This window comes from Solanum stenotomum, chromosome 9 (assembly GCF_019186545.1).
Source record: "Solanum stenotomum isolate F172 chromosome 9, ASM1918654v1, whole genome shotgun sequence".
NCBI classification, from domain to species: Eukaryota; Viridiplantae; Streptophyta; class Magnoliopsida; order Solanales; family Solanaceae; genus Solanum; species Solanum stenotomum.
The window spans coordinates 45,822,283-45,848,045 of record NC_064290.1 but is presented as its reverse complement, the minus strand read 5'-3'; the positions used below and the strand labels follow the sequence as shown (position 1 = coordinate 45,848,045).

Here is a 25,763-nt window from a genome sequence, read left to right as displayed (position 1 = left end):
GATATTTTCAATACTATAACAAAAACGAAACGGCTCAAATGAATTAGAAAAAAGTTTAAATTTGGCTATGAATCATAAAAGAATAATTTTTTTTTTTTAACAAAATACACATTAACAAAAAAAAAAAAAACCGATTGAACTGAACTACTAGCCCGTTACATAGATTACCTTCCCTTTCAGCCCGGGTTTGTCAATCTGGTTTTGGTTTCCCTGAAATAATCCGACCCGAGTAAATTCAAAAAAACCCTAGCAAAATCCGCCTATATATTAGCTAAAACCCTTACAAAACCCCGCCTTTCGTCTTCACTCTCGAGCTCCTTCAAACGCAGTAGAAGTTGAAAAATGACGCTTGGAGAAAGGCAAGGAGATGAGAAAAATGACTCGAAGTACTGCGGAGTGGAAACGGAGTTCAACGATGACATGCCTCAACTTCTCTCCCTCAACATTCATGGCGGATTCGACTTTGTTGTCGCACCATTGGTTAGTAATCTAAGTTTCAGTTCTTTTACCAAGAATTGATCTACCCATTTGTTATCGCATCATTATTTAGTAACCCATAATCCTAAATCCCTATAAAGCACAAAGTATTTGGCACTATTGATTTTTTTAAAAAACTATGCTTGGATATAATTGACTTAGTTTGCAAAATGTGATTAATGGTGACCAATTAGCCAGTCACATACGGGCCTGAATTGCCCAGTTTTGCTATGTGTGAATGGTCAGTATGTCACCTACAGTAAGACTAATGGTGTTGTCTAGCCCAATTTTTTGGTGAACTGTGATCTTTGTAAGTTCACTCGGGCTGTCGACATTACATTTCCTTTCCAAATATTAAGACTTGGTTTTCTAGCTGAATAATGATTGGGTATATATGTGATTTTTTGAGAAATGGAGGAATTTAACGATTGCAATTAGCTAAGCTAATGAAAAAGGTTTTTGTCCTCTTTTGCAAGAATAATTTGAGGAATAGACTAGTGGGAGGATTTTCAAATTCCATTATCTTGCATAGGTGATTCAAGTCATCAGGGCAGCAAAGTGGAAAGAGACTGCTACTGACTTCTCGACATGGGGTTTGGAAGGGGTAGAGGTTAATAAAATAAACTTTGGGGTTTAAAAGGAGAAAGTTAGCAGCTAACATTTTTTTTTTAGAAAAAAAGTTAGTAGCTAACATTGACTATTGTATGCCAAAAAAAATTAGACATTGTACATTGTTTGACTTGCTATGTGTTTGTCAGTTTGTGTAACAACATATGATTCACATCAACTGGTAATTGCTTGCACATAAATACCAGCTGACATAGCTTATCCATGTTTATAATTTTTTGCTATATTTTAGTTTGTGTAGAGATTGACCAAGTGAAGAGATAAACCTGCCCAGCAGCTTTAGGAACCATATTGTTAATGTGGGAACATGTAATCCTCTCTTCTTAGTAGTATCGAAAAAGTCTCATCTCCTTCTACACCAATTCACGGCATACCTGTATTTTGCAACAATTATGCTCGTCCACAAACATACTGGCACATATTTTCGCACATAAGAATAGATTTAGATGGTGCAAAATGGTCAATGAGGATCCATATTTCAACTTGCTTGGGATCGAGGCATTTTAGTTGTTATTGTACTTTTCTACAATTCTCTATCGAAGCCATCTATCAGATACCTAGGTCTCAATTGTGCAAACGTAGTTCCATCTTGTTCCGTAACACAAATGACACTTTTACAATTAATCTTCCTTTACCTTAAAGAAAATGCGTCATTAGGCTTTCTCGCCTTTTTGTCGTCTATAAATGGATTTGGAATAAGGAGGGATATATGGTGGGACATCGTATTCGTGTTATGAGGATATTCTTGACTCCCTAAGACGATGTTTGGTTTATTATGATCGAGCACCTTATGTGCGGATATATAAAATTGACCAATTTTTCGCCACCTTGATTTGAAACCCATGTAGTTGGATTGTTACAAAAGAAAAATTAATACACGTGGTAAGAAGCTCTATGGGTTGTTTGGTTGCTAGGATTAGAAAAATGATATAAAATACACGATTATTTTATCTCATACTTGATTAGATTATTTTATTCATGGGCTCACTTGTATTGTTGTTTTAATCATGGGTTCTCTTCTTAAATCAAGATTGTTCACTATGAAGGGTATTACCTGTATCTGTTAAATTGTGTGATCACTTCATTTAAAAGTGTAAGCTATTAGAAAGAAGACACTTTTATTAACTTAATCATATCATCAACACACCTCCACAAGGCTTGATTCATTTTTAAGGGTCAATCATGTGGATATTTGTTGTGGAAGTGATCCTTGAACATAAGATCTTTGCCTGCTCTAATACATGTTGAATTATTTGACCACCAGATTAAGCTATTAGAGTAGAAGAAAAAAAGCTATTAAAAGGAGCACACTTTTATTTACTTCATTATGTCTTCAACTAAATTAATTGTTTTATTTGTTAATTTATGGTTTGACTTAGAGTTATCAAATGAGAGAAGTGTGGAAAAACATCAAGGTCTTCTAGAAAGTAAGTGCAAAGTGCAATTATGGCGTTGGCTTTAGAAAAGAACCACACTAACTAAGGAAAAATAATAATAAAATATCTCTAGTGCAAGAAAAAGTAATTATAACACTAGTCACTTATTATTTTCACAATTGAGTTGAAAAAAATTATAATTTAAGGAAACATCTAGTAAAAATCATGTCAATTAAGTTCAATAACCATTTTATATTTTTGATTTAGATGCATAAATGTACTTTAAATTTTCAGTGACTAGTTGTCTTATATTAAATCTAATTTCTTAATTCTAAATTTCTAATGATTAGAAAGATTCAGCCATAATGTTTTAGTGCTTGGTGCCTTCTTTTGAATTAGGTCATCTTTCCAACCTTGATATCACTAAGCTTCAAGGCTTAAACTTGCCTTAAATAGACTTATAACAACACTAGTTTAGTAGTATCGTAGTATCCTATCATAGTGGTCAGAGTCTAGTAAGGTGAGCAATATATTATCATTGTGGCCAGCGTTTAAAAGTTTTAGGTGCATTGTCGGCTAATTACTTATGTTTATGATCAAAATCATATGTTATTTGTTGTAGGCTCAACAGTGAGGTGATACTTGTAGGGCTATCATTATTCCTTTATGTTTCAACTACATGTCTAAGTTTCCTTTTTTTTTAATTCATAAATACGCATCTAAGTTTTTCTTTTATCTTGTTCAGTTAACATGTTGGGGTATTGATTTCATGAGAAACATGGGTAAAATCCATGCTCTTTGTATACATAGAACACTTTAGCAGGTAGGTTTTGGGCGNTAGCAGGCAGGTTTTTTGGGGGGGGGGGGGTAATTTGGAAGGAGAGGAACTATAGAATTTTGAAGACAAAAGCAATCCTGTGCAGAAAGTCAAGATGAATTGTATACTTTTGTTTCATTTTTGGTGTAAAGAACTATGTAGAGGAAATTGGATCACTAGTTGATGTGATAGATTCCTTGTGAAGCAGTTGTCCTAAGCATGTGGGTTTTATGTAATTATATATAGCACAATTATGGTGCAGATCTCTATATATATACACGCACACACATACATGTTACCAGCTTCAAAGAAAAAGTTTTTATTTTGGGGGGGGGGGGATAAAGTAGTGGCATCATTAGTGTCTATTGGGTTATTTATCATCTAGATTATTTAGTCAAGTAGAACTTTTTTCTTCAATGAGGGGGTTAATTTTATCTCGTGGGTTTGCAATGGAATCCTATTGCTAAGAGTGCAAAAACTCTTACTCCTATGCCGTACCCTTCCCCAACTCCCATCCCTCTTACCTCACCTCCTCTCTGGCCTTCAAAGTTCATAGTCCATATCTACCTGCCTCCTGCTTGGTATTCTTTTATAATTTTTTTTTTTGAGAAAGGTAACTTGTATTATAAACAAAAGAATACATAAGGAGTATTCTAGTAATACTTATAACCAAAAGTTGCAAAAAGAAAAGAACTCCTATGGAGGTCATAATAACTCTAAAATACTAGGAATATCCTTTGCATCTTGAGGATATTCATGTTTACACCAAAAAAGGAAAATAACCAGGTAATTCAGCTTCAAATTCTGCATAGAGCAGCTGTTGTTTTTAAAACATCTCTGGTTCCTCTCCATCCATATAGACCACCAAATGCAGGCAGGGATAATCTTCCATCTCTCCCTGTGTCCGGACTGATTCCCATCTCTGTTCCAGCAAGCTAGAGCTTCTTTGATGTTCCTTGGCATAGTCCAACTGATGCCCCTTAAGTTGATGAAAATCTGCCACAACTTCGCAGTCTCTCTACAATGTAGAAAGAGATGATTTATTGTCTCGACCTCACATTCACAAAACCAACACCTAGAACAAATTTGCATGCCTCTTTTCATGAGGTTGTGTTGAGTGAGTGCAGCCTGATTGACTAACAGCCAAGTGAAACATGCTATCTTGAATGGTATCTTGACTTTCCAAATCATCTTCCAAGGCCATCCACCTATATGAGTACCAGGTCTTTGTGAGCTTCTATAAGCCGAGCCAACTGAAAATCTGCCTTGCTCATCTGGATTCCAAAATAGATTGTCCTCATCTGTGTTTAGATCTTTGCACTGCCCTAGAATGTTGAGTAGCTCAACTATTTTATTGACCTCCCAATCATTTAGATGTCTTCTAAACCTTAGATCCCACCCTTGATTGTCTCTCATTTCTCTGATTGTAGCCTCTTTTTGAAGGCTCATGTTGAACAAAATAGGGAACTTATTTCTCAAAGTCACCTGATCCACCCATTTGTCTTCCTAGAACAAAGTCCTTCCACCATTCCCTACCTTGATTTTGCATTTGTTAAAGAATTTAATCCATAAATTTCTGATGGATCTCCATACTCCAGATCCATAGGGTTGTGTGGACAGGTTGGTGATCCACAAATTCTCCATACCAAACCTAGCCTTTATTGTTTCCTTCCAGAGAGCTTGTTCTTGTGAGGCAAATCTCCATAACCACTTCATAAGTAAGCTTTGATTCTGGATTTTCAGATCTCTAATCCCCAAACCTCCTTCCTTTTTGCTGAGAATGACTTGGTCCCACTTCACTAGATGGAATTTATGATTATTTGGATCACAATTTCCTTGCCACAAAAAATTCCTCCTAATTGCATCCATTCTGTCAATCACATTTGCAGGCATATGGAAAACAATCATCATATATGTGGGTAGAGCATCTAGCACACTGTTGATGAGTGTGACTCTTCCTCCCAAGGACAAATATTGACTCTTCCAGTTCACCAGCTTCTTCTCACACTTTTCTAGAATGTTGTTCCAAATACCTTTTGACCTGCTCTTGTCACCCAAAGGCATGCCAAGGTATGTTGAGGGGAGATCCCCTACCTTCCCCCCTAGAATATTTGCAAGCATGTTTATCCTAGGCACCTCATTGACAGGAAGAATGAAGCTCTTTCCCAAATTGATGTGGAGGCCTGAGCTGGCTTAAAAAAGGATCAGAATTACTCTCAAGTACTTTAGTTGAGAGCTGTCTGCATCACAAAATATCAATGCTTCATCATCATACTGTAAGTGGGAGATGGGAGATGGCCAGACCTTGTCTGTTATTCATATTATCATTGAATCCTCTTATCCATCCTCTTATTTGGGCTGTTTAGAGCATGACATTTAGGTCCTCCATCGCCAGGATAAAGAGGAAAGGAGATAAAGGATCTCCTTTTCTCAGTCCTCTCTGTGATGAGAAAAAACCAGAGGGGGCACCATTTATCAAAATAGAGAACTTCATAGTTGTAGTGCAAAACTTAATCCATTTTAGCCATTTTCCTCCAAAGCTCATGTTTTTATAAAGACTTCCAGAGGAAGCCCCAATGCAAGTGGTCGTAGGCTTTGTCAATATCCAATTTGCATAAAATGCTTGGCATCTTACTGTTCTTTCACTCCTCCACACATTCATTTGCAATCAAAATTGCATCCATGATCTGCCTACCTTTTATGAAGGCCATTTGTTGGGCATCCACCAGATTATAGACCACTTTCTTAAGTCTTTCGGTTAAAACTTTTGAAATGATCTTATATATGCTCCCTATTAGACTAATAGGTCTAACTACCTCCCAACATGTAATGAAGAAAGCCATAGTGTACCCATCAGGGCCTGGAGCTTTGTCCCCAGCACATGCCATGACACGATCCTTTATTTCATCCTCAGTAAACTGACTCTGCAGCATGATATTGTCACCTTCACTAATCATCTTGCCATTTCTAGCAATGAACTGAGGTCTCCATCTCTCTGTCTCAGTGTAAAGATTCTGATAAAAGTTTAAGATTTCTTCTTTGATTATTGCTGGTTCTTGCGTGCACACTCCATTAACAGAAATCTTAGCAATGTTGTTGTATCTCCTGTGGCTGTTTGCAGTTCTATGAAAGAATTTAGTGTTCCTGTCCCCCTCTTTTAACCACAAAGCTCTGGATCTTTGTCTCCAAGCTACTTTCTCTCTCTTTGCATTATCTTCAAATTCAATGGTGAGAACTGCTCTTAAATAGGATTCATCATCTTTGGTCTTGTATCCTCTCTAGGTCAGCCAGTTGATTAAGAATGCTCTGTTTCTGTAGTCCCAAGTTTCTCTGTCTTGTTCTGCTCCACTCTTTGAGTTTACCCTTCAAGTATTTTAATTTACTTGCCAGGATAAAGTCAGGTTTTCCCCTAAAAATACTGGAGTCCCACCAAATCTTCACCATCTCCTTAAAATTTTCTATTTGGAGCCACCAATTCTCAAACTTGAAATAGTAGTTTGGTCTCTCCCAATTACCACATTCCAATATCAGAGGGCAATGATCTGAAATGACCCTTTTAATGTCGATTGTTTGATATTCTTAAAAGTGTTCTCCCATTCCTCAGAAATCAGGAATCTATCCAGCCTGGTTGCAGGATCATGGCCTTCTCCTTTCTTCCATGTAGAAACATCTCCCGCTAGCTGGATGTCAACTAGCTCTGCATCTTCGATAAAATCTGTGAAGTCCGTCATGGCCTTATTAAATCTGGTACAATTTCGTTTCTCTAAAGGGAATCTGACTGTATTGAAGTCCCCCTCAACCACCCAAGGTCCTGAAAAAAGACTTGTCACCGAGCACAATTCCCACCTTACTGCCTCTCTCTCTTCTCTGTTATTAGGGGCATAAACTCCAGACATGTGCTAGCTGAAGTCCAGAGATTTGCCGGTGAATTTGCAAGTAATACAATATGCACCTGTTTCACATACTTCCCCCTCCCAAACTCTGCTGTCCCACATTAGAATGACTCCCCCTCTAGTACCGCTTGCCTCTAATTGAGCATGTTTTACCCATCTGTTGGCCCATAAATCTCTCACTAAGTTGTTTATATCCCTTTGCAATTTAGTTTCCTAAAAACAAAATACATCAACCTTCCAATTGTGTATGAGACTTTTGATCACCAGCCTTTTCCTGGCATCATTTAGTCCCTTCACATTCCATGAAACTATGTTAATCTTCATGAGACTGCACTATGTTGCATCCCCCCCTACTTCTTGTGCCATAGCTAAAAAAATTTGTTCCCACTTCCAGGTTTTTTAATTCCTTTGAGACTTTTGATTTTGGTGTCATCAACATTAGAGCCTTTGCTGCTTCACCGGTTCTTTGCCTTTTCCCATCTATTTTCATAAACAGTTCCTCCGCGATTTCCTCGCACCCATTAAAATGAATCCCAAATTCTTTTCCCAGATTAATGATGTTCTGTCGGACCCATAAAGGAATTGTAGAGTCCGATGTTGGTTCGCAGTTCTCTGGTGACTCGGTGTAATTTAATGGAGTGGCTTCCTCAACATTCACGGCTCCAAGTTCTTTGTTTCCTTGTTCTGCACAGGTGCCAATCTCTAATCTACTGTCCATCTGAATGATTGACATAGCGTCATCATCCCTATGAGTTGCATCCTGGAGCTCTTGATCCAGCTCTTCTCCCTCGCTTTGTAAGTCTCCTGATGAATTATCAAAAATATTTTCTCCTTTGATATGTTGAGAGGCCTGCGCTACTTTCCACTGATTTGCTATTATTTCATCTACATAAGGGTCTACTGGACCTTTTGCATTTTTCCCCTCCCCTTTTTAAAAACCGATTTGGGCCACTGGATCATGGCCCAAATTTCCCCTGCCCAAAATTTCCCTCTTCTCATTTAAACTGCCTGCACGTGTATCAAGATCCTCATCCCTTTCATGTGACCTCTAGTACGTTTGCCCATCTGTAAAATTCAAATTTTCCTGCGACTTCGAAGTGCCCACGTGCCCCATCACCTCGGTGCACTCAAAACCCCCCTTACCCTCTATAAAGTAGGGTTTCTTCACAGACTGCTGGGTAATACCCTTCTTCCCCCTTTGTCCACTGTTCACCAACCTCGCCGGAGCATCAATCCAAATTGGACCTTGAATATAGATCCATCTTATATCAGTTCCACTGTCTTTGGGACTGATTCTTCATCCCCTCTTACCTTTATTCTAGCCCATTTTAGGTGGTTTTGGAGCTCTGTTTCCTCTTCTGTTTGTATGCATCCACCGCACAGATTTCCGATCTCCCGAAGGATCTTTTGGGACCAAAATTGGACCAGTCTGATCCAAACTTCCATCAGGCTTTCCTCGATGGAATTTGAGCATGGCGTCCACCAATCTAGATGTAATTTGTGAAATTTCCAGAACCATTCTCCCTTCACCACATGGTCTGCTGCTGTCTTGGTTGAGAACTCAAAGAGAAACTGGTTGCGTCCCATTTCATATATGTAAATACCATGGTGGTGTTTCCAGGAACTATTTGCCCAACAACGGATCTCAGCAAGATGGACATTCGAGATCTCCTCTGATAGGCTGCCTACCACGCTCCTATCCAGAAGTTCATTTTGTGTTTTACTAGCATCTTCCGAAATAAATAGGGAATTTCCTTTCCTGTTTACCCCAGAATCATTCATCTCTGTGGTTGACCATTTATTATTCTTGACAGCCTCTGCGTAAAGGAGCCCTTCCTCCGTTGTACGATGTAAAAGCTTGACTGTCCTTGTGGTTTTGACATTAATGAAGTTGGTTATCTTAGTAGCAATATCCAACCACCCTGAATTAAATGACCATTCTATTCTAGAGTAGTGGCAGAGGGAGTTCAAAAATTGTTTTAGGTAACAAGTTCAAATCATAGGTTTGGCATTTTATTATTTTCTTGAACCTATTGTATAAAATTCTGGCTCGGCCACTGCTGGGGTTCAGAATTCATTCGTCAATAGTAAAATTTTGGAAACTCCAAAAAATGTTCTCTCTACTTTTTCTCTCTCTTGAAGAATGTGCCTAAAAGTCTTCCCATATTTTCCGGTTAATTTCGAGGCTCTTTCCGGTGATAATCATGGTCGGAAATATCTATTTCACTGCTGGGGAAAAATCTTTTGAGGTAGTAGACATTAGCGATGACCATTCACGATGGTTTCTGTGGATCGAGCGGAGCAGAAGATTCACAAGCAGAATTAAAATAGATGTAAATAACTTAATATGGGTCTGTGAAGCGATGAAGCAAGCATCAAGGGGAACAGGGGGTCTTTGTAGGAGATGGGGGAGGAAAGTTGAGGCATACATCTATCGAGTCGTTCAAAATTTCAACATGTATGGTCGTTTTGTCAGGATCGAAGCTGTGCTTGGTGATCGGAAATCTTCAGTGATTATCCCGGAAATAATCTGCAATAATGGATGGGCTGACATAGCAGAAAAAATTCTAGGTCATCTGCGTAGCACCTCAAAGCCTCCTAGGGTTCCACTGGCAAGAACATTCAGGGAGGCGGCTTCTCCTTCTGATTGGCCAGTTCATACCAAAAACGCAGCCACTGAAGTTCAAAACTCCATCAAAATCAGTCACGCAGCAGAATTGGATAGTTCCAAATTCCTCTCACAATGCTTAATTGGAATATTCAACGATCCTTTCCACTCAAGTCCCAACACCGACGTCATCCAGAAGTGGTTCTTAAACAGGTGGAAAATCACGGCGGGTCTGAAAATCACTTCTCTCTCACACAATCAGTTTCTATTTGAAATGCCCTCACGACAGGAGGCAGCGCGGATTATGGCAGGAGAATGGTTTTGGAATGGTAGAAAATTGACTCTCAAGTGGTGGTCGCCGGAGGTCGGAACTGAAATTGATGCACCAATCTCAGAACTTCAATGGGTTAAGGCGTTGGGCATTCCGTTACATGCTTGGTCAGAAAGCACTTTCAAGGTTATTGGTAATATGTGTGGGGGTTTTGTGGATACAGATGAAGATACAAAAAGGAGGGATCATCTATATTGGGCTCGGATCTGTGTCAAGAAGTCTGGGACAGTCCTTCCAAACAAGATCAAACTGGAAGTAGGAGACTGGAACTTTGAAATCACGATTTTAATTGATACCCACGCAAAATTTTGGGTGGCCGAAAATAGCAAGGGAAGTGCCGGAGATAGCAACGCGACAAAAGATGGCAAAAGGGAAACATCGAGTCTCGCACCGCTAAAGTTTACTGACAGGCAGGTGGGTCAGCACGTGATTTTCCCAGAAAATTCAAAATTCTGGGACAGAGTGGGACCCTCAACATATAAAGGTAAAATTGCAAAGGCCAACAATGTTAATGGGCCGCTGGATTATCATAAACATGGGCCAAAAAGAAGAAAACACACTAAAACATACTGGAGAGCAAAAGGGCCGGCCCAAAATAAACATGTTGGCACTGCATTTAGCAGCCTCATCGTGTCTAACACTTTTGACCCTTTGGCAAATGTCACAGAAATTTCATGTCTCAACCAGGAGACTGAAATTAGCGAAGCATTGGGAGGGTACACGTCAGAACAACTCGATGCAGATGATGAGAGTGAAAAGATCCGAATCCCTAGGGCACCACGAATTTCTCCTCAGAATAATCAATTAATCTTGGCAAGCGCATCAGATTCACACTACTCTTCCCAGAATTTCTGTGACTCTTTATCTCTATCATGCAGCGATGAAGGCAATCTCACCCCAACAGTCATTGAAACTTCCAAATGGACCAAGCTTGTGATGGTGAAAGCTTGCAAGGCCTTTGGGGTAAATGTTGCTGGATTTGAACACGAACTCCTAGATATGGTGCTCAGAATGGAACAACGGAGACAACTGCAGTTACAACAAAAACAGGCAATTCAGGGGCAGGACAACCCAAAAAGGAAGAAGAAGGGAGAGAATGAACTAAAGATGCTTCTCTATGACCTGATACAACATAATGGCGACAAGAGGGTTAGGGGTAGGAAATACAAAGCCTTCTCTGGATGAAAGTAAAAATTTTGAGTTGGAATGTCAGGGGGCTCAACGACATCAATAAAAGGAGCACAATAAAGTCCTTAATCAGAAAGTGGAATCCTGATGTAATATGTTTGCAGGAAACCAAACTAGAGGAATGGTCGAGCTTGATCACTGGGCAGTTATGGGGAAACAGATGGGCCAGCTGGGCAGAATTAAAAGCAAATGGTACAAGGGGAGGCATTATCATTCTATGGGACAAGAGGAACTGGGTAAATATTAGCACACATCAGGGGACCTATACAGTTTCATGTATGCTGGAAAGTGTGCAGGAAAATTTCCGATGGTGTTTCACTGGAGTTTATGGGCCTCATATAAACATTGAAAGAGAAGATCTTTGGTATGAGCTTGCAGCAATAAGAGGACTGTGGGATGACAGTTGGGTCATAGGAGGCGACTTCAATGTGTGTCGTTTTGAAAGTGAGAGATACAATTGCATAAGAAGGTCCAAGGCTATGAGTAGCTTCAATGACACCATCTCGGACCTTGGCCTCATGGATTTGCCTTTGCAGGGGGCATTCTATACCTGGACTAGAGGAGACGATCCAATTCAAGCTTCAAGAATTGATCGGTTCCTGATATCCCCAGAATGGAATGACTGTTTTAACGCAATCAATCAATTAGCACTCCCTAGTGTTGTCTCCGATCACAGGCCTATACTCTTGAAATGTGGGGATTGGGAGTCTAATCCATCTTACTTCAAGTTCGAAAATATGTGGCTAGAGGAAGAAGGCTTCTTGGAGAAGGTCAAAATATGGTGGCAAAGTTACTCTGTTAATGGGACACCAGATTTTATTTTATACCAGAAGCTCAGATACTTGAAGAAAGATATCTCAAATTGGAATAGAGAGGTCTTTGGCAAAATTGACACTAATAGAAACAGGGCACTGGAGGAATTAGCTGCTATTGAACATGCTTCAGAGAACAGTGCACAAACTCCAGAAGAAAAATCCAAAGTTCTATGTCTCAAGTTGGAATTGCAAAAGCTAGCAAAAATTGAAGAGGTATCTTGGAGGCAAAAATCAAGATGCTTGTGGCTTAAGGAGGGGGACAGGAACACAAAATATTTTCAGAAAGTTGCCAATGGTCGTAGGAGGAACAATACCATCGATAAACTCAAAATAGGTGAAGTCATTGTGGATGATAAAGTTGTAATCAAGGAAGAAATTTTGAGTTTTTACCAGCAACTATACACTGAAAATGAACCCTGGAGGCCCACTGTTAGCTTTGAAAATATGGCATCCATCTCCGTGGATGAAAGAGATTGGCTGGAAAGAAATTTTGAAGAGGAGGAAATTCATGCTACCATCAAGGCTTGTGCACCTGACAAGGCTCCAGGTCCTGACGGATTCACAATGGCCTTTTTTCAGAAGGCATGGGAGGTCATTAAATATGAAGTAATCGAGGCCCTAAACCACTTTCACCATAACTGTCATATGGTCAAGTCCTATAATGCTTCCTTTATTGCCCTCATTCCTAAAAAGAAAGGGTCAATAGAATTAAAAGATTACAGACCCATCAGTCTTATTGGGAGTGTGTACAAGTTAACAGCAAAGATTCTTGCGGAGAGACTTAAATCTGTAATTGGGAAGTTGGTATCAGGCTACCAAAATGCATTTGTTAAGGGTAGACAAATCTCAGACGCTGTATTGATAGCAAATGAGGTGCTGGATTGGAAGCAGAAATCAGGAGACGCAGGGTTGTTGTTTAAACTTGACATAGAGAAAGCTTTTGACAAGCTTAATTGGGCCTATCTGTTCACAATCTTGAGAAGGATGGGATTCGGGAATAGGTGGATCAAATACAGTTTGACAACGGTAAAATACTCTGTGCTCATTAACAGAGGGCCTGTAGGTTTTCTCTCCTCAAAAAGGGCTAAGGCAGGGAGACCCCCTCTCTCCCTTTCTTTTCATCCTTGCTATGGAAGGCCTTAGTAAGATGTTCCAAAAAGCATGTCAACTACAATGGATTGAAGGTTTCAAAGTAGGCAATCCCACGGGAAACAATGTCACAGTTTCACATCTGCTTTATGCGGATGATACTCTGCTATTTTGTGGGGCAGATAGATCACAAGTCATTAAGCTAAACTTGATTTTGCACATCTTTGAAGCTGTCTCTGGACTACACACAAATATGTCAAAAAGCACGATCTATCCAGTAAACTCAGTGCAGAATCTGGTAGAGCTAGCTGGTATCATGTGCTGCAACATAGGGTCCTTTCCAACAACTTATCTTGGGCTGCCTTTAGGTGCAAATTTCAAGGCTAACGAGATATGGTCGGGAATAATTGAGAAGTTTGAAAAAAGACTAGCAACATGGCAAATGCAGTATCTTTCTTTTGGAGGAAGAGTTACATTGATTAATAGTGTAATGGACAGCATCCCTACATATCATATGTCCCTCTTTCCTATTCCCGCAAAAGTTCTCGAAAAGCTCGATAGAATGAGAAGGAATTTTTTATGGGAAGGCAACAACAAGGATCATAAGTTTCACTTGGTTAAATGGGCAAAAGTGACACAACCTAAATTTCAAGGGGGTTTGGGTATCAAAGATCTTGCAGCTCACAATAAAAGCATGATGATGAAATGGTTATGGAGGTACGGAACTGAAGACATTGGATTGTGGAAAGAGGTGATCAAAGCTAAACATGGTGAGCTTACTCACTGGTCCACAAATGTCTCAGCAGATGCATATGGAGTTGGTCTATGGAAAAGCATCAGTAAACTTTGGCCAGATTTTGCTGGGAACGTCACATTTAGAGTTGGCAATGGATCTCACATCAAATTTTGGAAGGATATATGGTTGGGAGACACAACTTTGGGTGAGGAATTTCCAAGTTTGCACCTCATTGCAGCGGAACCAAATTCTACCATAGCATCCAACAGATCAAACGACATTTGGGACCTAAGGTTCAGGAGAAACCTAAATGACTGGGAACTTAATGACATATTTGCCCTCTTTGCCAAATTGCAGCCTTGCTCCTTTTCACCCCAAGAGCCTGATAGATTGAAATGGGGTAACTCAAGAAAAGGTCACTACACAGTCAAGGAAGGGTATCACAGCTTATGCTCAAGGAACTCAATGATTGACAAATGGCCATGGAAGCATATATGGAAGACAAAATTACCTACCAAAGTGATCTGTTTCTGTTGGACTGCACTGTATAACTCATGCCTCACACAGGATAATCTCTCCAAAAGGAAACTCCAGCTTGCTAACCGATGCTATTTCTGCCACAAGCACACAGAAAATGTCAATCACTTGCTACTGCACTGCCCAGCTGCCTCAGACCTCTGGAATATGTTTTGCTGCTTTTTTGGTCTTTCCTGGGTCATGCCTTTCTCTGTTAGGGATGCTCTTGAAAGTTGGAGTTCACGGGATGTTGAGAAAGCCACCAAGTGTATGTCGATGATGATTCCTGGTGTTATCTTTTGGTGTTTATGGACAGAGAGGAACAAAAGATGTTTTGATGGAATTTCAACTTCTAGAAATCTTTTGCGAGGCAGATGTCTAGGTAGCCTTTTTAGTTGGTCCAAACTGACCCCTGTAAATAATTTAGAACTCTTCTTGGATTTTGTTAGCTCTATAGCTTAGAAAGAGGCTACAAATCCTTTTTTTTTGTGTGCTTAACTGATCTATCCTTGTAAAGCTTGCATCTTCTTGATGCCTTGAAATGAATCTACTAACTTCATCAAAAAAATAAAATAAAAAAATGACCATTCTGGAACAATAATAATTGTTTTCTTTTTTCCTTGCATATTAATGATACTGAAATAGCGACCAAATCTGTTAAAATTTCTTGAGCAGAAAATCTCAGAATAATGATTGTGATTTTTCCATCTCTTCATCGAGTTTCGTTTCGTTTTCGATGCTTCCTTCAAAAGGTGGACTATCCACTCCATCGTTTTCTGGCTGAAACTTGCCCTAGTCATTATGTTTCGGCCTCTTTCCACCCATTCATACCAAATCTCTAACCCTTGAGATCTTCCTTGTAATGTCAAATGATTTAAAACCTACCGCAAAATAGATGATATCGCTACCCATGATGAGAAGGAGATGAATAGAAGAAAGGTTTGATAGATAGGAGAGAGAATTCCGATGGAAGAAGTCCACCGGAATAGGAATCCAGGGCCCAGAAGGGACCTGAGATGAAAACCTCGGACATCGTGCCTGGGAGCTTTTTTTAAAATAGACTATTATTTCCTGCTACAGCCGAAATGAGCTTTTTTTTTTTAATGATAATTGTCTAAAGGAATATCTTAACGATCAATTCATACATAGTGTATGACCAAATCCAAGGAAAACTACCAATCTCATTGAGAGTCTTCCCAATAACAATCATTTCATAATAATACTACTCACTCTCGACTAGTCAATTTTTTCTCCATTCTTCGGTGTCATAATAATTCTCCTTTTTTCTTGCAAACCAAATGCTCCCCATGAGTTAAAAAATGGATTAATATTGTTACAGCTTCCATATCATCATGAATATAAGAGTAGTAGTTGATTTCGTCGCGGATGCCTTTTGACCTTTTAGCAAGAGAATAGTTCTAGATTCTGGAAAAGATGACTAATATTTATCAAATTATAATCACTTGCAATTTATTTTTATCCTTTTCAAACAATTGCTTTTATAACCTATGATTATTGCCAAATTGGGTCATGGTTTAAAGGCAGATCAACTTGTTTCTATTCCAATTGTCTAGAATTTAGAATGGAAAGACAAGACTTGTCTTACTATGTAGTTTTGGTAATATTGAGCTCATTGGCAAACTCTGGTAGAGGAAGCTCAAACGATCTTTTCCTATCAATCCTTTAACAGGAAGCAATTGAGAAAATACCGTCTTTTGAAATCTCATTGATGAAGGCACAAAGAGGGTGGGAAAAGATGGGATAGTTATTGAAGAGAGGGCTGAAAAAATAGAAAAATCGCTGATAGCCATCTGGCAAATAAAATTGAGTAATTAGTTGGAACTTTCCGATTCCTCTGCTAGTGGTGATTGATAGATAGTCTGGAGATAGTAAGGCCTAGCAAAGACAAAATTGTAGCACAAACATTGAGAAAGACATTGGAATTTGGAGAATTTAGTGAAAGATGACGTGCTTTTCAAAGTGAGATGGGATGTAGCAACCACAAAATTTTATTACTATTGTTATATGGACTCTGTAGCCATAATTTACTAAAAATCATCATTAACTTTATAAAGACATTTATTGAAGTTTATGTTGTGTGTGTTTGCTAAAGATATGTGTTCTCTTGGTTTTTCACTATAAACATATCTTACTCGTTTGAGTGTATTAAAATAGTATATCTATCTTTGCTTGGAGTGCTAAAGCGATATATAAGGCTTGGAGTGCTAATAGTTAGGGAAAGCTTAAGGAGAGAAATCAAAGGGTCTTTCAAGGGAAAGAATGCTCTGTACAGAATATTGATTAAGTTATTATTACTTTAGGCTTTTGGTGTAAAGAGCAGAATATAGAAGAAGAAATCCAATTAGTGGATTTTATAGGTTCCTTATAAATATCCATGACTCTTTTGTAAATTTTGGAGGTGACCAGCATAGCCCTGAATGCTGATAAATACAACTTTTACCAATTTCAATTTAAAAAAAAAATGGAAATAACACTTTATAAATTCTATCTTAAGCAATACATCTTTGTTTATTCCTTAATTTTGTGATGCAGATGGATCCTGCTTACAGGCCTAGTTTACTGGTGAGTAGCAATGGTGGATCTGGAGTGCTTCCATTCGCTGGGTCAGACTTGGTGCTAAGCCCTTCCCAATGGAGTAGTCATGTTGTTGGTAGAGCTTCTTTCTGTTCATTGTTAGATTAAATTTATATTTGTTGAACCGAGTGTTGTTTATTATTTTGCACGGGGAGCGTCTTCCCAATCCCCCCTATCGGTTTTGAAACCCCTTGTTAGTCTCTTAATGCCTAATTCACACATTTACTGCTTTTTTCATGAGAAGTATTGACACATTTATTGTTGTTTCTTTCATTGCACTGCAAAAAAAAGAATAGAGTACATGTGTTTACTCTCTTTGGGTTTACTCAGTGAATTAGATGCAGACTTGGTGTTTTTCCTCAAATTGTGGACCATTACATGGATCCTGAACTAGGGGGAAAGAATCCAATTTTTATTTTGTGATGCTAATATTGTTTATTGTTGAGAGGATATATATTGTAATATCCATGGTTGACCTATCATTGTAAAACAAATTGTTTGTTAATTGTATCCCTGATAGTCCTAACTCCTTACCATGAAATCTATTCATGAAGGTTCTAAGTTGTGACTGATTTACTAATGGATCATTCTTCATATTTATCTCAATTTTATTATTTCCTGGCATGTCTGATCTAGGTAAAATTAGCTCATGGCTTGACTTGGATTCTGAAGATGAGATGCTTCGGAGGGATTCTGAGATTACATTGAAACAAGAAATAGCCTGGGCTTCTCACCTTTCACTGCAGGTGAGACTCTTGAATATTCTATGTTGTGCAAACTGAATGGAAACTGATTTGCAAACATTTTCTTTTCTCATTATTTTTATCGTCTCCAAATTTTTATAGTTTCTTGCAGTTTAGTTTCTATATATGCTTCTGTGGCTGTGTCTTTTGTTCCTACAGTATACAGGGTTGCCACCCACTTGATCCCCAATTCAATAGTAGTCTTTCACCTATGTACTTATCCAACATACAAAACTACAAAAGTGTGCTTCATTCACATAGAAGTGTATCCACATGCAAACTAGTATTGGATATTCTACTAATAACAACTTCCCTTATCAANGTTCCTACAGTATACAGGGTTGCCACCCACTTGATCCCCAATTCAATAGTAGTCTTTCACCTATGTACTTATCCAACATACAAAACTTCAAAAGTGTGCTTCATTCACATAGAAGTGTATCAACATGCAAACTAGGATTGGATATTCTACTACTAACAACTTCCCTTATCAACATGCAAACTAGTATTGGATATTCTTCTAATAACAACTTCCCTTTTTATGCCAAAGTGTTCTTAGGGATGTAAGAAATGTGATTGTTTCTCTCCATCACTCTTTTTAGCTGCCTTAAACAATGTTAGAAGTTTGACCAAAAGCACCGTGTTGACTTGACATGACAATGTACCGGTGGTGTGAAGATGGTATGTGGTTTATATCAGATTTTGTCAAATCTGATCTTAGACTTTGACTTTGCGTCAGTAGATTAAGAAGATGAAGGGCAACAAGCAAGAACCACATGCTGCTGTTACTCTTCATTCTTTTCCGCCTATTACTTGCTCTTTTCCTGTATGTGATATGAAAGAAAGTCGGTGAGACAAGTTAGGCTGAAAGAGAGCATGTTTATTACCAAGGGATTTAAAAGAAGATGTTAACACTTTGAGTATATATATGTATAATTTTTACACTTGGAGAGCAGGGGTTAAATCCTAGCCAAGACAGAACACACTAGAGGATTTCTTATTATCTACCTAAGCTTTGGTGAACCAGAGTTCCTCGGTACTTGTGATGGTGGGAAGTAGCAGGTAGCTGATAGAGTAGTCAGGGTGTGTGCAAGCCATTATAAGAGGATTAGTTCTACTTCTTCAATTGTTCTCCTAATTCTAAGCCTTAAACTCATTGTATGTGCACCTGCATTGATTAGCCACTAGATTATCCTTGGGCAGACAACTGCTTAAGATAACTCAAATTTTTTGGCGTTATTGTTTATATTTGAAGGCCAACCCTCCTCGGGAGGAGAACTGCTAAAGTTAGCTCGATTTATAGCATTATTGTTTATTTGTGAAAGCCAACTGGTGGATGTGGCCTAACTGTGGATGAAGCTAGAATAAAGACCATGTGAGACTAGTGTCTGAATACCACCAGCCTTGGTGGACAGAGTTACTAGGTATCAATACTGGTGTAGGTACCTGATGGAGTAGTTGAGTTGCAAGTTGATCTGAACACCACTATTATGATTTATGAAAAGAAAATTCTAGCTGTGAATGCTTCTGTTGGGTTGGCACCTTTTGCATGCCTCTCCATGTTTGCCTCCATCAAAGAATACGGAAAAATGGGGGAGGACAATGATTGTGTAAATGCAGTTACTTTTCTGTTTGCTCTCGCAACCTTTATTTGGTTGAATTAAGCAGCATTTTTGTTTATTGCTTACACATTTTCTGATCATGCAGGCCTGTCTTCTTCCTGCACCCAAGGGAGTGACCTGTGCTAATTATGCCAGATGTGTGAATCAAATTCTACAGAATCTAAGCAATATGCAGGTGTCAATCTTGTCTTTATTTTGGTTTAGTTATTTTTCCTCTGTTTTTATTCACTTTAAATACTTGTTCCAAGCATAGTTTGTTTTATGTTTCATATTCTCATTTTGATTTTATGTGGTTTGAAGTTGTGGCTAAGGATTCCATTGGAGAAATCTGATGATGATGATGGAAATAGAAGTCCTAACTCTATGGTGAGTAATTGCTGCATGACTGCTTAGTGAAGATCTATAACTTTGTATCCCCCTAGCTGTCAGACTGGTCATTACTGAAAATCAGTGCCAATGACAGATGTTATAACATTCATCATAATTTTAATGGTCAATATTGGTGGACGATATGGAGAGAGAAATATGAGAGATTTTGATGGAATTGAGAATGTTTTTGTATATTTTAGGAGTAGCCTCTTTTCCCTTATTTCTTTTTAGGGTACCCACGAGATTCCTGTAGGTATAGAAGATTGGGTGTCGTTTGTATAAAATCATATATTTTTGTAAGATGTGCTGCTTTTTGTATACTTGTCTACGGGTATCTTTTCGCCCATTATTAATAATTTCTTTTCTTGATAAAAATTGGTTTATTTAGTGGCATTTTCTATGCTATACTTGGATCCATCTGGCTGGCTCGTTGACCATGATGCTTTATTTCCCTTACTGATATTATCCTTCTGATAAGGAAGTGATTCTGGTTTTCTTTTTGGTGCTACTGGGGATGTCGTGGTAAAAGTGAACTGAGTGTTTATCATTTTGTATTGGCTGCATTTATTCTCAAGTCTGATATTTTATTATTGGCTCTGATAAATCTCCCTAAAGCTCCTCTTTTCAAATTTTCATTAATGTTATTCGAGCTATAGGTCACAATGCTTGATTTTAATAGATAAGTTAGTGCTTTAGTTTGATGATGGGTTTCTTTATATCAAGCAGGGTGAAGAACATAGAGATTCATGGGAAATGTGGAACTCATTCCGCACTCTCGGTGAACATCACAGTCAGCTTTCAGTTGCACTTGATGTTTTGTATGTATATAAATTTATGAAGTGTAGTTATTTTAAGTTTAATGGTTTCTTTAAATTTTTTTTTTTTTTAATGGTTTCTAGGTGATTAACTTTGAGGAAAATTCTTTGTTGAGATTCATTGTCGTGGTTATGTCAGTACACTTACATGCGATTTACTTGCTGTGTAGAGCCTCATTACCCTCTGTGAATTCACTTGCGCGGTGGTTTGGGGAGCCTGTTAGAGCTGCTATAATTAATTCCAATGTAAGAAATTCAAGGGGTTGCCCCTTTTTTCTCCACTGTAGTTCTTGATACTCCTTTTGTTCTAAGTAAGAAATGTTACTGTGCTGATTCAACAGTCTTTTCTCACCAATGCCCGTGGCTACCCCTGTTTGTCAAAACGACACCAAAATCTATTGACGGAGTGTTTCAACCACTCAATTCAGGTAAGCATGTTACCATCCAGTTCAATGATTCAATATGGAGTTTTCCGTTAACAATATAATTCAATACATATTTGAAAAAGTGGTGACAAGTTCATTGGGCAGCACTGTCTTTTGTTTTCTGATAATTTGCTGGTAAAGGCCATTACTTTGAACTGTTTTAATCAATTATAGAGAAAATGCTCTTTATCTCTCTAAAACAAATTTGCTGATCTGTAGGGAAAATGTCTTATCCCTGGGTAGATACATTTTAATTTTACAAATTGTTATTGTTAATGTGTTACAAACTCAGCCATATGTACATATTCAACATGGGTGTCTGGAACTATACTGTAACAGGTATACCGTATATGTAGTTTTCGCTTATTTTTAGTGAATAAAAAATCATCCAGAAGTACTGTCACAAGTATGTGAAGGATGCATGTAACTTAAAGCACAATTCCATTGATCTTAACTGTTCCAATAAGTATCTCTTTTACAGAGACGATAAAAATCCTGCCAGGAATTATCTAATATCATGTGGACATTGTTTTCTTTGGCTGGTGTTTGTGTAGTTTCCCTAACTGAACTAACCAGTTCTTTTCGCAACCAAAGCAGAATTGCTTTGGGCATCTTGGAATTTTTTTTTGACATGGGTAACTGTTTCTATTTCTGTAACACAGTACATGGGTTGTACTGAAACCATATATACAAAAGAACTCAAAATCTACTGTCTTATCCTTATAATGAGTCTAAGACATCAATGATAGAGACAATATCATTAGAGTATATCTGGTTACACCAAAAACATAAAGTCAAAATACAATTCTATAGTATTCTCCATATTCTCAAAGACTCCAAGTCCAAGGTTCCTCTCCTTCCATATTGTCCACCATATAGCTACAGGTACAATTCTCCAGTTGTTTCTGTTTTTAGCGTGAACTCCTGCTTCTTCCCAACTGTGTAATGATTCTGTGATTTTCCCTGGCATGGTTAAATAATTGCTTCTTGGAAACTGGTGCTCTAGGTTAAATAAATTGCTGGAAACCAATCTAGTTGTCCAATTTGAATTTTGACCATTTGACACAATTATTACTTTGGCGACAAGTATGTAAGATAAGGCGATGGCTGGAAAGAGATAGAAGGATTAGTCGCCTAATTAGTAGATCTGGAAGCATTGGAATGCTAAAGCAGGCTAGCAAGAAGCATAATGGCAACTGCCAAAATTGGTCTTTTTATCCTAAGATACTTCAGCTACCTACTGCTCAATGGAGATAACTCCTGTAACTCCGTTGTAGGGGAGAAGACCTTTGACATGATGGAATATAAGCATGGTACGTGATCGCTAAAAATAGGAGGTTCAGGAGCAGGGTTAGTATTGATGAACAGAGTCTCATATGTTGTCTTCCATTACGCAGAGCACTGGAAGGATGATGATGCATCTGCCCTGTGAAGAAACAAGAACAGGTCTATCAGTATCAGGTGGCACAAAAAATTCAACCATTTGGTGGACACACATAGAATCAGGCTGAGAGAAAAGAAGATAGAATCATCCAGTCAGAACTGGATGTGGATATGGGATAGTTAGTGATAACTGGGAAACTGCGAAGTATGTCTAGAGAAGAATTGACTATTCAAACAGTCTCTGATTGGTCTATGCCATGCACATGCAGAATATTGTTAGGCTTTTTAGCTATCCACCGAGTCTTGGATCTGGAAACAACCAATTCCTTGGTTATTACAAAAAGGACTAAAAAGCATATTGCAAGACAATTTTGAGCTGTAACTGTTTCTTAACAATGTGAAGTGGCCATTTGGTGCTCTTTGTGATTAAAAAATAATGTTAGCATAGTTGGGAGGGGAAATAGGTTAAGCTGAATGAGATGCAGCAGAATAGACTACCCAATAGTCCGGGTTCCATGTTTACTGGCAGATCTTCAGTAAGGTACCTAACCAAGCAACTAAAAGTTATGAGTCAATCTTGGTGTAGGTACACAGTGGTGGTAAACGCATGGACCACTTGTCGGTGACTCATTTCTGGGGAAGGGGATTAAATGTGAAGAAGAAAGCTCAGTAGCCTGGTCATATGAATAGCCAGTTACAAGGCAGGATCTTGGAAGAGAATTGGAGCATTGCCTGGTGGAAGAAAATTGCGTGTTAGAGTATGAAGGAGAAATAGAAATGAGAATTCGAGTGTTGGAGGAGTTTTATTAACTTGATTAAAAGGGTGGAGTGTTTGAGGAGGTGAATGAAATTGGGATTCTTTAAACCTGAAGAGTAAGTAGGACACTGAGTGTTTGGGGAGTTGAAGGGAATTGATGTTGTTTGAAACTGGAGAGTAAGTGGGCAAGTATTACTTACATTACCACGATTTTATTTATCAAGATTTCTTGTGTTATGTGCACTTATGCCTGTTTTAGTCATTTTTAGTAACTCATTACCTAAATTTTGTACATAGCTTGTGGTTTGAGCTGATACATTGGTAGGTTTGTTCAGCTTGGTCCAAATCGGTTATAAAAAATTGCCTACAAATGAGTAACTGAAGTTTTTGCTCAAGTAACATGCACATGTATCGGTACTTGATGGATATGCAACATTTCTTAGATGGTTTTATAGTAATTTATCTGTTTATCAGGGGTTTCAATATTTTCATTAGATTGAATGATCTTTTTTAAGCTCACATATTTTTGTTTAATGTGCTTAGGCTACCGATTTGAGTGTAGCACCTTCATAACATCTAACCATTTGGTAGCAAGTTGAGAATGTGTTATCTTGTTGCATATCTACTCATTTTCATATGCTGAGTTATCTCCCAATTTGTTATCTGCATTCGATTCTTCCACTTGTCTTGTTGGATAATCATATGATTTTCTTCATTTTTGGGATCTTACCATGAACTCTCTCTTGCAAATGTCTCCTGCAGATAGTCATCTCTGGACAACAAATGCAGAATATCCCCACAGGAACTTCAGTGTCAAATTCTCACAATAGTAATAATCAAAGTGAGGGCGTTGAGGGTATGGCGTTGAACTGGATTTGAGATTTATTTTGATAATCAGAAAGTCACAGTGATTTATTTTAGGCTGCCTTAGTTTCACTCCGATATTTTGGTTTGTCCTACTTCGCAGTTTCTTTTTCCATTGTCGCTGGTAATACTCGTGATATGTTAAATATCCATAAAACCACCATTTGGTCTTCCAGTCAGGGCTAAAGTGCTACAAAAAAATGACCTGTATCCTACATATTCCATGTATATGAAATACCAATTTACATATTCACCTCGGTCTCCTTAATTATTTGTCGTCAATATAGCACCAACTACTAACCAAGCAGACCATCTCTTCGTTGCTTTGGTGCGACATAATTTTTCTCTATCGCACTCTTGTCTCCTACTCTTAACTCTATATAATAAGATCTCACCATAAAAGAGTTCGTTCCTATGAATTTCAAACCATACAGTTTTCCCCCCTTCCACCATCTCCCCCCCTGTCCTATTTGCATCTGAGTGGCCTTGTGAAATTTGTATCCTTTGTGAACCCCTTGGTATCCCCATAAAACAATTGACCACCATAATCTCTTTCTCGATCGTCAGAGCATGCACCTATGGGAATGCAGGCATTAGGTTATCTATATTCCTTTATGTTCAGTCTTATTGTTAGCAAAATTGCTTTAGTTTGTATTAACATTGTTCAGGCATGCAGCGACATCCGCTAAGGTCATACCTGGACTACATTGCTTATTTGTACCAGAAGATGGATCCACTTCCTGAACAAGAACGCTTTGAGGTAGTGTATCTCCTGTGCGTTTGGGGATGTTGTTGACCTGTTGGTTAGTTTGTATTAAGTTTCAATGACACTCCGACTTTTTTCTTATTCAGCTTGGTTATAGAGATTACTTACAGTCTCCCTTACAGGTGCATGCTTTATTCTCTATCTTCATAATTTTCCTCTATAAGTATAGGTAGCTGAACTTTTTTTAATTCATTTCTTTCCTTCAGCCTCTCATGGACAATTTGGAGGCCCAAACTTATGAAACATTTGAGAAAGACACAACCAAGTACATACAGGTACGTGTAAGCTTATTGTCTGGCAGTAAAACTTAAACTAAACTTAGTCAGGGGCTTGTTTGTAGTTACTATAGTTTAGAATGTTCTGAAGTGCTAAGCAATGCGGCTTTTACAAAAGAAATTGACACTGGCATACTTCTGCAACTATCATATGCTTGTTGTGTGCTCCTTTCTGATTGAAAGAAAAATATCTGTTGAAATTTTATCTGTTTTCATCTATTGTTGTTTTTGGGAGAACAAGGGGCTGCCACGTTAAGGAGGTATGCAGATGTTGACAACATGGTGTTAGCAAGAGATCATACTCTTTCATTGTGCTTGTGTATATTCAGATTTTTGGTGAGCACAAAGCGGAAAAAAGCTAAAAGGCCCCGCTTCACGCTTTAAGCGAAGCACTCGCTTCATTGAAGTGAAGCACAATTTATAAGAAAAAAGGCCAAAATAAATAGAGACAATATATAAGCAAAAGTTCAAATCAAAAACTAAAAAGTAGATATCACACAATCTTTCATAGACCAAAGACAAACAAAATCAAAGATACTAACGGTTCAACATCTAATTCTTATTCTTCTATAGTTCTACCTCGACATGATTTTTTAAATATTGTATTCCTAATTATCATTATATTGCTCATCATCATCTTCAACTCCATCATCACCCTTTTCAATTTCATCAACCA

General features: G+C 38.2%; 1 protein-coding gene across 2 annotated transcripts in view; it reads left to right on the top strand.

Moving 5' to 3' along the window:
• The first annotated feature begins 262 nt into the window (after nt 1–262).
• LOC125877883 (protein arginine N-methyltransferase 1.5) overlaps nt 263–25,763 on the top strand; it is a 37,323-nt gene continuing 11,822 nt past the window's right edge. Inside the window, exons 1-12 of one of the 2 annotated variants that reach the window (XM_049559172.1) lie at nt 263–480; nt 17,027–17,144; nt 17,705–17,814; nt 19,519–19,608; nt 19,734–19,799; nt 20,529–20,620; nt 20,788–20,863; nt 20,959–21,045; nt 23,945–24,038; nt 24,715–24,806; nt 24,899–24,934; nt 25,019–25,087. In XM_049559172.1, coding sequence (XP_049415129.1) covers nt 343–480; nt 17,027–17,144; nt 17,705–17,814; nt 19,519–19,608; nt 19,734–19,799; nt 20,529–20,620; nt 20,788–20,863; nt 20,959–21,045; nt 23,945–24,038; nt 24,715–24,806; nt 24,899–24,934; nt 25,019–25,087 — 1,068 coding nt within the window. In that variant the 5' untranslated portion in view covers nt 263–342. Of the gene's footprint in view, nt 481–17,026; nt 17,145–17,704; nt 17,815–19,518; nt 19,609–19,733; nt 19,800–20,525; nt 20,621–20,787; nt 20,864–20,958; nt 21,046–23,944; nt 24,039–24,714; nt 24,807–24,898; nt 24,935–25,018; nt 25,088–25,763 lie in introns of both variants that reach the window. The other variant, XM_049559171.1, reaches the window with a different exon arrangement.